This window comes from Anopheles marshallii, chromosome 3 (assembly GCF_943734725.1).
Source record: "Anopheles marshallii chromosome 3, idAnoMarsDA_429_01, whole genome shotgun sequence".
Classification (NCBI taxonomy): Eukaryota; Metazoa; Arthropoda; class Insecta; order Diptera; family Culicidae; genus Anopheles; species Anopheles marshallii.
Window position 1 is genome coordinate 83984717 of NC_071327.1, and position 11352 is coordinate 83996068.

An 11352-nucleotide genomic window follows, 5' to 3' on the forward strand; every position below is an offset into this window, starting at 1 on the left:
TGTACGCACATGTTTGGAAGTGGTTTGATACCAGTAACGACACGTAAATCTAAAACTGTTCAACATCATGGATGCGCGGAACAGAAATTCAAATCGCTGAACTCGCATTCGTTGCAGTTGCGTGCGAGTGATGGTGGGTTGCATGCAACTTTAAAGCTTTTTCGCACGCAACTCACAACTATCCCTCAAAGCTCTCCGGCCACCGCGCTGCAACAGTACAAATAATCACCATGCTTGATGTTCTGAACACTTTTACATACATTAGTTAATTGATTGAAGGCTCTATATGTGATGCAAAAATATCAAAATGTAAAGAAGAAAATCAATGATAGGTAATCGATAAAAATCCTAATTTCAAGTCACATATGTCTTGGTCATCACGTACACGTAAAGAAAGTAAACAAGAGAATAATTACTATCTCACCTTACGATTAAATATTTATTTGCATTCTGCACGATTTGATACGATTTCGCTTTGCTAAAATACTTGCTCATGCCACACGCCATGCCTACTGAGCAGTGTTGATCTCGGTTTCGGTTTACCTGGCTTCCACCCCGCTCCAGTTACTTAACGTAAACAAACGAAAAAAACAAAACACCATCTCACCACCAGCTTGGTTCGATTCCCGAGCGCATTTCGTTGCATTTTCTAACAAACACATTTTTACAACATTTTACAAATTCTTTAAAACACTAAACCACTTCCTTCATTTTTTGCTCTTCTCGGCTCTCGCCTACACAGCGACGTGAATGTTGGGAAGGGTATTGGTAATATGGGTTTTTGCAATTTTGAGTACTCTTATCCATCTACATACACAACGGTCGCTAATAGTGGAATGCATGCGTGCTGTAACTTGCTTCCGGGGGCCAGACCGTCGAAGAAGCGCATCGTATACCCGCATCACTTACACACATTTGTCTCTATCACGTCACGTCTATCTGTCGCTTATCGATCGAATCCCGTTTGCGGGTGCTTCGAACGATGATTTCCAACCACTCCAAACAGTTTGCTAGCTGTAGCAGTAGTAGTAGCAATAGTTGCAATAGTAATAATAGTAGTAGTAGTAGTAGTTTAAAACACATCACATTTCATGAGCGCCACGTCAATCGATTGCTGCCGTCGTTTCTTCGTAAATGCTCCTATTTTCATCTCAATCAGGACCCCAACCTTAACGGGCCGTGCAGCGACACATCCCCGATCCTGCCCTATCTTTTGTATCGTCCGTGACGTGCATCAGTGATGGCGCCCCACAGCTCGATGATGAAATCGTCAGTAAAACCAAAGGCCTCCAGATCGGACGCATCGATCGCTTCCGCAAAGTCCATCGAGTTAATTTTGTTGTTACCTAGTTCCCAGATCTGGCGATGAGAAAACAGAGCATTCATTACATTGCATCATGTCTCGTCCGAGCGGTCACTCCCCACATGGGGTATACTCACTTGTGTGGCTAGCTCACTATCGTTGATTCCCATGAAGGAGTCGAGCAGTGAGTTAATGGCATCAATTCCACATTGCGTAGCATCGTCGTGCTGGAACGAAAATTGGCGAAAGGCGAGTTAATGGTGACCCTATGTGCCTCGTTGACCACCACCACATCACGGAAACGTACCTCATCCTCAATGGCTGCATTTCCATTGGCCTTAAACCGCAGCGTCTCCTTGCCGCTGCCGTATCCCTGCTTGCCCGGTTTGCTACCGGCCGTACCCTTGCGTGGCGCTATTCCCTGGAAACCGCTCTTCATCGGTTCCACCAGACGAATGGTAAACGTCGATCCGGTGGGAATGTCCTTCAGCATGCGGGCCACCTCGTAGTGTCGCTTGCCAACCACATTGATACCGTCCAACTTCTCGATGTGGTCACCAATCTGGGGAAGGGTTGGAAAGGTTGAAGACACCAGCTCGTGATGTTGGCGAATGTGCCAATCGTACTATACGCTACCTGTATGTGAGGAATGCGATCGATGACACTGCCGCTTTTGATGCGCTTGATGAACGCGTAACCCGCACCGTTGTCCGTGATCGTCAGTCCCAGGGCGTCCTCCGACTTGACGATCTCCACCTCCTTCGGGCGACCCTTTTTGTGTGCGAAAATGAAATCGTTCAGCCCGATCTGACCGCCCAGCAGGTTGCTCATATCGACTTTGTGCGAGTTTAGCGTGCAGAACAGAATCTGAAATGTGCAAAACAAACAGAAGAGCATTAAGAAGTGATTAAATGTTGAGCATATGGTGCAATGATGGGATCTCACTGGGTGGTTTCTTCTCACTTCTTGTATAATGTTTACCAGACAACCAGCTTAACAATGCTCCAGCAGCTTGTCCAAAACAGCCAGCAACTGTACAAACGTGTCTCGAAAGATCCACTACGAAGCACCGACTGCAGTTCATGGCGATCGTGCATACTGAGCGGTACACGAACAGCCACCAACAACACCCTCGAGAAAAGTGTGATCATCATCAACTACGCGCTCTCGCGCATCTCGCACTTCTTCGCGGAAGGGTGTACTGCCTTCAATTCGGGTAGGCCCCGGGGGGAGGGAAAATTTGACCCAATGGTCCAACAGTGGCCCGCAACAATTCAATGCAACCGATTCCTTGGAAAATTTTCCATCGTCCATTTTTTTTCCACCTCTGTGTGTTTGCTCGGTCTCTCTTTCCGTCTTCGGAGCATCCCCCGTCGCTTTCCATCCGAGGCGCCATGGGGAGGGAAAATCTACACCTTCTCCCCCAAAAAAAAGGCACCAACGTGCCTCATCAGCACATCGCTGACGTGAGCGCAATTTTATTATTATTGCTATTGCAAAGGGGCAGTTGCTGGCAGGCTGCAGATGAAAATTCATCATGAGTGCCATCTTCGCCTACGGTTGGCCGACATTATTTTCCACCGACCTCCCCCCCGCGGTTGGCCGATGTTGGGAATTTCCTCGTTCATTTTCGCCGCACTTTACTTCTCTCGAAATTCCAACCATTTCGTGGTGTTTTATTTTTCCTTTTCTGTTTGCGCCTTTTGCCCACGCCCTCCCGTCCGGACTTTGTGTGGCACTTTCAGGTGAACGGCCACACACACACACACACACGCCTAATAGGCTTTTCGTTGATTTGCTTTTGTTTGTGCAGATTATCGATCGGATCACATTGCGGGAGACAAGTGCGATAGTTTGAGAATATGTAACGCCAAAACCTGCGCTGTGTTGGATGAAAAGCACCAAAATGGTTTGTTTATCATCATCATCATCAGCCAGGAAAAGGCATCTCAAAAGAGTAGCTCTTTTCGGGGGTGACTCGAGTGGTTTACAATTGAATGGGAGCTCACCGAGGTAATGAGCGTAATGGAGTGGCAGGAAGTCTTACCTAAGCATTACATTACGTTGGGCATAGTTAGACGCCCAATCGAGGGGCTTCAAGCAGACGATCACACATCACTCATCACACACCTCATCGATCGGGTACGCATGAGAAGGCTTGAAAATCGATGATGACAAATTGTCATGAAAGCAATTCCAATAAACCACGCCGGTAACTCTCGCGCCGGAACGTCATATCTAACCTTGACACACCATCCAAGCGCAACGAAACGGACCTTTTAAACTAGGCGAATAGCCAGGCCAGAGACCCATAATCGTCACCGATCACACAACTTTCGAGCTGCATATATATATATATTTACTTCGTTTTCGGACTTTCGCCCCCCAAAAACAAATGCAAGATCGATCTGGTCTGGAAAGTTTTCCACCGGTTTGCGCATCACTCCCCCACGGGGTGGTGCTTTGGACAGATTGATTTCGGCCTCGTGCGTTGAACTTTGCGCTGCCCGCCGCAAATTAAATACCTTCTCATTTTCCTTCATCCACTGGTTCCGATCGTGTGTGTGTGTGCGCGTGTGATGACCAAACGGAAGTGCACTCAACTGAGCGGAACCATCATCCTAGCGCAGCGCACCGGTTACAAACACGTCGGTGTCGTCGGTGGAGTCTGTTCCGACGGACTTCTGCGGACTCGGCCCACAATTCAGGGTAGTGTCAGGTCGGGTCAGACCGGAATCTCGTACAGCACCGTGTGCCAAACAGAGCGTGATTCCTATGCTGGAGGCTTTTATAGATAGGTTTGTATGCGGTGGGGTAATATATTTTTTTCTGTCGCGGTTTCATTCCTCTTCTTCTGTAGAGGGACTAGCCCGATTCTGATTTCGTGCGAACAGATGGTGTGGTACAATGTTCCAGCACTGCACTCGTTGCTTGAAGGGGAAATTTAGATAAATGATCTCTTAATTGATAGCAGTTAGCGGAACATAAAGCACATCTCATCGTAAGTTCCGTGTTCTGTTCTGCCACATAATCACACCGTGTCTGGATCTCGGGCCATAAATTTCCACGTTTTTACTCTGGAATTAAAATGCATCGTGTGCATAATGGACTGATGCACACATAATGATTCGGGTGTTAAGTTTGATTGAGTTCCATTTTTCCATTCACCACAATTATGACAGCTGAGACCGAAAGAGCCACAAACAGTTTTTCCCATCTTTCATTAGGTTTATATTGGAAACATTATTTGCTCATTATTTAGTTGCCTGGCCACGCGAAAAAAAAAAACGCTAGCAGTGAATGGAAGGAAAAAAGCACGCAGTAACACCTAGACGTTTTTTCCCGTGAAGCCCCACAAGGTGTACGCGACGAAACGGCTGCTGACCACTAGAAAGCACCCTCACAGCGTGAATTGGCAGCCCGGGCTTGGTTGCGTTCGAGAGGCTCCGGTTGCATTGGCCGTATGGAGTTACTTTCTAATTGAATTGAACCAAACCGAGACCTTGCCAGTGAAAAGGTGTGTAACCTTTCACGTTAGTGGCAACCTTCACGTTGCAACGCATGTGTTGTCATGTGCAAGATGCATGAGGGTTAATTTTATCAGCAGTTTATTACCGAGAAATGCCGACATAACTTACAAATTCCGCAACTTTTTACAACTTTACCCAACTTTGATCTTTGAGGCTTTTGTCTGCTTGTTTGCAAAACTTGCAGCTAAGTATAGTCACATCCGTAAACTCGTACGAGATACCTGGACACAGTTTCTCATCGTGCACACACGTGCATTTTTCGTTCGTGCAACACAACAATCGGCAAACGTGCTGGGCGCCCCACAAACACAACCGCTTGCGATTCGACCTGCAGTATGCAAATGAAACGCAATCCCCACGCATTATTTGTGCTTGTAGATGGAGATCACGGTGGTTTTTGTTTGGTTGTTTCCCTGTTGTCGTCGTCACGTTCACACGGCGTTGCACGTCAAAGTGGTTTCGCCCTTCGAGCGACTACAAAAAGAAAGCACAACTCCAACATCCCAACGGCAGCGGCAGCAGCACTGGCTAACGGTAATAAACCGCTCTAGTGCATTTAACATGGCGGTCTTATTTTGGATTCGCCCTTTCCGCTACAACCCGTTTGGGGACTGGGACTGGTTCTAGTCTACTTTCTGGATGGATCGGATCTAATCCTATTCCACGCTCCAATAAAAGCGAAACAAAATCCACTCCGGTTTGCCGGATACAATCAGAGTATGATCGGCCCTCCACCGACTTGCTCTACTATAATGAGATTTTCCCTTAGATTATGCTTTGCAGCTAGAAGGTTCGGAGCGTTCTTCCGTTCGTTACCATTCGCCTACACGATCACTTACAATTTCGAGCGAATGAAACCGATCCAGCTTTAAGCGATCCGATCGAAACCCGTCCCGATTGGACCTCTTCCGGAACGGACAGGAGAAAGTAGTTAGACGGTTAGGCGGAACCACTTGGCTAATTTCACCAGGGCACACATTTCTCCGGCGCACCATGTCCTCACACTTTGTTGCAACAGAGTGGACAGTTGCGAAGTGACCACAACACCAAGCGGAACGAATGCGAAAGAGCGAAAACTGGAAACGACAACATGTCCCAAGGAAACGTTGACCACCGCCATCCAATCGGGACACTTTTCCCTCTTTTCCATTTTACGACCGATGCTTGCTGGTACGCCTTTCGCCTAGGCTGGACGGTGTCAGTTCGTAGATGCAACGAAAACACACCCAAGCTATTAGGAAGGTTGTTTACCATTTTTCTCCTCACTTGCTCACTATTTATCCACGATCCTCGATCTGGTCGCTGATCGCATCTGCAATCAAACCGAACCATCGTAAACGTATTTAGCAACTCGCTGGTCGCATCTGCTTCATGCAGCTAAAGATACGATCTGGAGTGAATTCATTGCAAATTACCTACGGCAGGGACAACCAAACTGAACTGTTTGGCCCGCAAAGACTTTCACTCCAAGAAGAAGATGATCCGGTACCAAGCGAGGTTCTCCATTAAGAGACATTTATTTATGGTTTTGAGTCGGCTATATGTGCTGTTACAACAGTCATTTCAATAACAATGCTCTATGCTATATTAACTTTAGTTAGTAGTCAACGAAAAGAGCTTATTTCATAAATCTCCTGATAAGCAGACATTACATCTTGCTAACATCTTGCTAATGCATTGTCCTCCATTAGGTAAAACGATCATCGGCGAGCAAACATCGGTGCAGCAGATTTTCCGTTACACTACTTTTGTTTGCTTCTTGTGTTTGTTTTAACGATGTTAGCGATTTAATTCACACGTTCCGCATTATTGCGCTAGCGCAACTGTAACGCAAATAACGCCCGCATCACATGAAAAAAATGCATTTAACGCTCGTTCGCATCAGCGCTACCGTTCCTGCCATGAGAAAGGGAAAATATACATCCCACGCTAGGCAAATTAAATGTTGTTTCATGAGCTACCTCAGCTCAGCTAGCTATCGGCTTTCGTGGATGTTCTCTTACTATCAAATATGTTGAAAATAGGTCATATTACTGGAGGAATAAAAGGAGATTTCAACGAACGAAAAGAGACGAAAAGGATGCCTATGCAATAATGTACGATCATCAGGCATCAGTGATCCTTTACGCTATAGTGCTCAAAATTGAGGAGATCTACTACCTACGACTAGCTCTCGATAAACGAGAGCGGAGGTGCGCCAGAATGTCAACGTTGCTGCTGTGCATTATTTGCCACCACATTAGCTGTGAAGATGGGAAGGAACGATGAGTACTACCACGATCACACCTCTTCTAATTGCATTTGTAAACCACCTGCCACCATCATGCCTCCATACCGGACTGCCGTACTAATAGCTGTCATAATGGTTCACATGTTGCCCAATGTCGGTCAACCAACGGGCTCAAAGCGTGCAATGAGCGTTACACAATGCAAAAGGCGAAGTTAGAAGAGCATCTTCAAGATCAATCGGTCGGCGATGAAGTCTTGCTGACCGCCGTACCTACACTCGTACGGCCGGACATTCCCAAAATGCCTACACCTCATTTTCTTCCCGGAGTCTATTTTCGACACACTAATGATGCACAACCTGTGGCCTCAATTTCGCGGATCCCAGAAACCACCATAGCGAGCAGCGGCTGAGTAGGAAGCGAAAAGACTCCAGAAAAGTCGAAACAGGTTACCGAATGCTAAGCGCCGGTTCTGTTTCGTGCACCGTACAGGTGCGAAGTGGCAGGGTCCTAATCATTTGGAAGAAGCGTACGAGAGATGCGAGTCGAACGAGGCACCAACACCGAAATGCCGGTGGTTCGTGTTTCATTGACCTAATTTTGTATCCAAAACGGAAAAGAAACTGGCTGCAGCGGGTTCGCTGATGTATCTTTAGCTCGTTTCTATTCCAATTTTCTAAATTTCTTTCCCCACCATTCGATGGAGTTTGGGATGGATGATGAAATTTTGCGGGACTTCTGTTTAGCGGACCAACGGAACAATCGCACCGAGAGTGCTGGAAATCGATCGTCAAAGATGTATGATCGGGTCTTTCAAACGTTTACTACCTGCGCAACATGTTGCTGGTAAACAAGACTTTATATTTCATCCACAAGTATGTTATTTGGCAACGAATCAACATGTTCTGCTGGTGTTGTGTGCTCTATAAATCATGTGCTATAGTTACCATGCCTCAGCTGTAATCGCTGCTCGATTAAAACGAACTTTCCACGCGCGGGTTTCCGGGCATGGCATGGCTCCGATCAAAAATTCAACCCATCGTAACACTGCACAAATATGCCCGCGTACAAACAGCTGAGCTGAGGCAACAATAATGGTCCGCCACGATGCCGTTATGCAATTCCGTTGTGCATGAACATTTCTTCCTCCCAGAAAAAGGCTAGTTCCGTGCGCTTCAGTGGCAATTCGATTTGAGGAAGAAAATAAAATAATCGGGATTTATGGTATGGGTTTGTAAGCGGCTCCACAATTAGGATGGCGAAGGTGCATTCACCCGTACTTGCTGCACTGCACAGAAACGTGTGGAGCTATTAAAATGTGAACATATTTGGAGTAAAATAGTCGAAATACGGTTTTTGGTATTTAATTGCGTGTTAAATATTGTTATTTTGAACTGATCTGTAGCAGATGACAGAAAACCGTAGATTGAAGCCGTGGTAAAATTCAGATTTACCATGGTGACTGCAGAGTGATGATCGATCCCATGGTTTCGTGCTCAGAAGATCTAATACACCAAAGGTCTTGAATCAAATCTCACCTCAAGCGTCTCTTTGAAATAAAGGATACTCCAAGACTCCTCAGTCACGGTCGGATGGCGTCAGATATTCGCAAGGATTTTAGCTGACTGATGCTTTATTTTGGCAAAGATGGATGTCACTAGGTCACAATTGGACTGGAATTCCATATACCAGATCCGGAGGACAGTACAGTAGTTGTAGGAACTCATACATTAGTAAACCTTACCATTTACCCTATGTACCCAGATGTACGTGTGCTCTTCTAGATAAATTGCAAGCGTGTTTGACAGTAACAATGTTTGTTACACTCACACAAATTGGTTGATAGCCGTGACTAACAAGTGCCATTATCGATTGCCAGTCGTATCGCCTCAACAATTGCTTCAAGTACCACAAGCTCAAGTGTGCAATCGCTGTGACAGAGCGTAACGGACAAAGGTAATTCGCTCACGAAACACCTCGTAAACTCTTCGAATGTAAGATAAGATACCGTGCTGAATATTTCATGGAACGTTGGCAAGAAAATGAAACTGGAAGGAGGTTGAAATGGGCTGCTAATAAATTCCAATGCTCATTCATCAATGCCCCCCACCCCGACCTCCCTCCCGCTCCAAAAGAATAAAAAGATAGTCCTTCCATTGAGGCTATCTTGAGTTTTTATTGACAGTGGCAACCCGATCGACTTACCTCATCCATAGGGAAATCGTAGCATTCGGCGATCTTCTGGTACAGCTCCTTGACACTGGCAAACCCGGTAATGAAGCCGGTCGGACTGCCGTGTGCCAGCTGGCAATTGAACACCAGCTGCGGCTTGGTAACGGTCGATTCGCCATGGCCACCGTTGCTCATACTGTCGTGGTGGATCGTGGGCGCTGTTGGGATCGGAGGGTTTTTGTAGTTGTTGTTATCGTGGTGATACGCATGCGGATCCTTGGTCATCGGTGGCGAAGGATTGGATATTTTGGTGCTTTTCTTATTGAACAACGGCATCGTGTGGTGGTGATGGTGGTCGTTACAAAACCAGAAGGAAGGGATGTTTCCAGGAGGTAGGCAGTTATTTTCTAGTGGCACTTTACACTCAGGAAGGTTGTCACACTGCCTTAGATCAGGCGCAACCCCGTTACAAAACTCGGGAAGGAGATGGGAGGGTGAATTTTGTTTTTTACGAAAAGTCCGGAACCGGGAAGATCAAACAGATCAAACAGCCAGGGAAGGAATTAATTGTAAAAACAGTTGCCAAACATAACCACCCGGGGATAATACACGCGACTCCAGTCGATAGGAGTTGTAAGTTGGGGCTGGCACTTTATTGCTACTGCTTCTATGCAGTGGGCCAGGGATTTTGGTCCCGCGTAATTCTTGTACTAAATCTTGTTGTTAAGGTAGTAGGCTACATGTCAGTGGGAAGTCACCAAAATTGGAACAAGGGGAGTAATGTAAAAAAAACGGGAAAGTCCAGGATGTGAAGGGATATTAAAAAAGAGAAAAAATGAAAAGAGATAGAAGAAATTGTAGAGCACTCGACGATACTGGGATACTGATATATCATATACAAACACACACACACACAAACAACACACACGCAACATGGTATTATCTAAAGTATATGAACAAAATTTTATTTGGGCCCCGCCAATGCAAACATGAGCAATTTGCGTTTCGCTTTCGCAAATATTTGCCACGGCGCAAGAAACGGAACTCAGGTGTCGTTTGGCACAGCAGCCGGCCCACTCCCTTCATCATGTACAGTGCGCGTGTTAAGGTAAATTCACCGTAAATAATCAACACTACACTAACTACATGCAGTCACCTACTCATGCTCCAGCAAAAGTCGCCAAAACAGTCCACAGAAATTTTCTTTGGACCGACAACCAAGGGCACTTTTCCGATCTGTCTGCTACGATCGTGCAGAGTACACTGGTTGCAGTGGCACACACTTGCCCACTCTCTCTCTCTCTCTCTGTGTTTAGTCTTGCCGTTTGGGAAGTTTTCTTATCGGGTGCCCCCACCGTACCGTGCGCTGATAAGCGCGTACACTCCTGTACATCTGTATACACCGTAGCACCGTAGAAAATTAGAGGGTAAAACAAACGACCACCATATGCTGTGTGTGACACTTTACAACAACGGCCGATGCGTTTGACGGAATGCCGATAAAGCAGGAAGCGCACAGATAACAAACCAACATACCAGCGATCGAAAATGGCCAGAAACTATACTTTGCCCACATGGAACGTTGCTACACGAGACGGCGGTAACGGCGGCGAGCACGGTCAATTGTCTCCGGGAAATTGCGATGCGCGGCGTAATGAGAAGGTATTCCGTTTTTTTTTTCTTATCTCCAGCGTGTTTGACAGCCCACTGACAGTGAACAACCCACTAGATCGGAACAGATTAAAGAGGCGAAAAAAACGGTACGATTTCTGTCGCACGCACTATATCTCGGATCACGGATCAAGGTACACACGGGATTGATCAGCCAATTTGCTGCACGGTCGATGCGGCTCTCACTTGCGTACGTGGACGCTGTCGCGAATAACAAGGGTCGTTTCCACGCGTCGTTTTCCACTGCCAGAAGCGGTTTTCCGCGCGACGAATTCACTAACGGCGCAACAACCTGCCGCTGGTCCGACCTTCGTGGGCTTCTCAGCTGCTCTCTCCCGCTCTCACACACGCGCGTTCGGTCGCTTTCTCGCTTTAACGGCGGCTATGAACCGTTACAACAGCAGGCGAGAAGAATGGGGGTTTAGGTGGCGAACCTCTGGGCTACCTG

The 11352-nt window shown here is 46.6% G+C and overlaps 1 protein-coding gene across 2 annotated transcripts; it reads right to left on the reverse strand.

The window, feature by feature from the left end:
• Positions 1–1206: 1206 nt before the first annotated feature.
• On the reverse strand, positions 1207–10809 carry LOC128711103 (PDZ domain-containing protein GIPC3). 2 transcript variants are annotated; one of them, XM_053805968.1, is made up of 6 exons: positions 10770–10809; positions 9267–9451; positions 1940–2170; positions 1611–1865; positions 1441–1530; positions 1207–1359 (listed from the first exon to the last, which is right to left on the reverse strand). In XM_053805968.1, exons 1-6 carry the CDS (start codon positions 10807–10809, stop codon positions 1207–1209), a joined length of 954 nt encoding a protein of 317 aa, XP_053661943.1. The 2 variants fall into 2 exon arrangements, with proteins under 2 accessions (XP_053661943.1, XP_053661942.1); XM_053805967.1 differs by lacking the exon at positions 10770–10809 and having other exon boundaries at positions 9267–9569.
• Between the last annotated feature and the right edge of the window lie 543 nt (positions 10810–11352).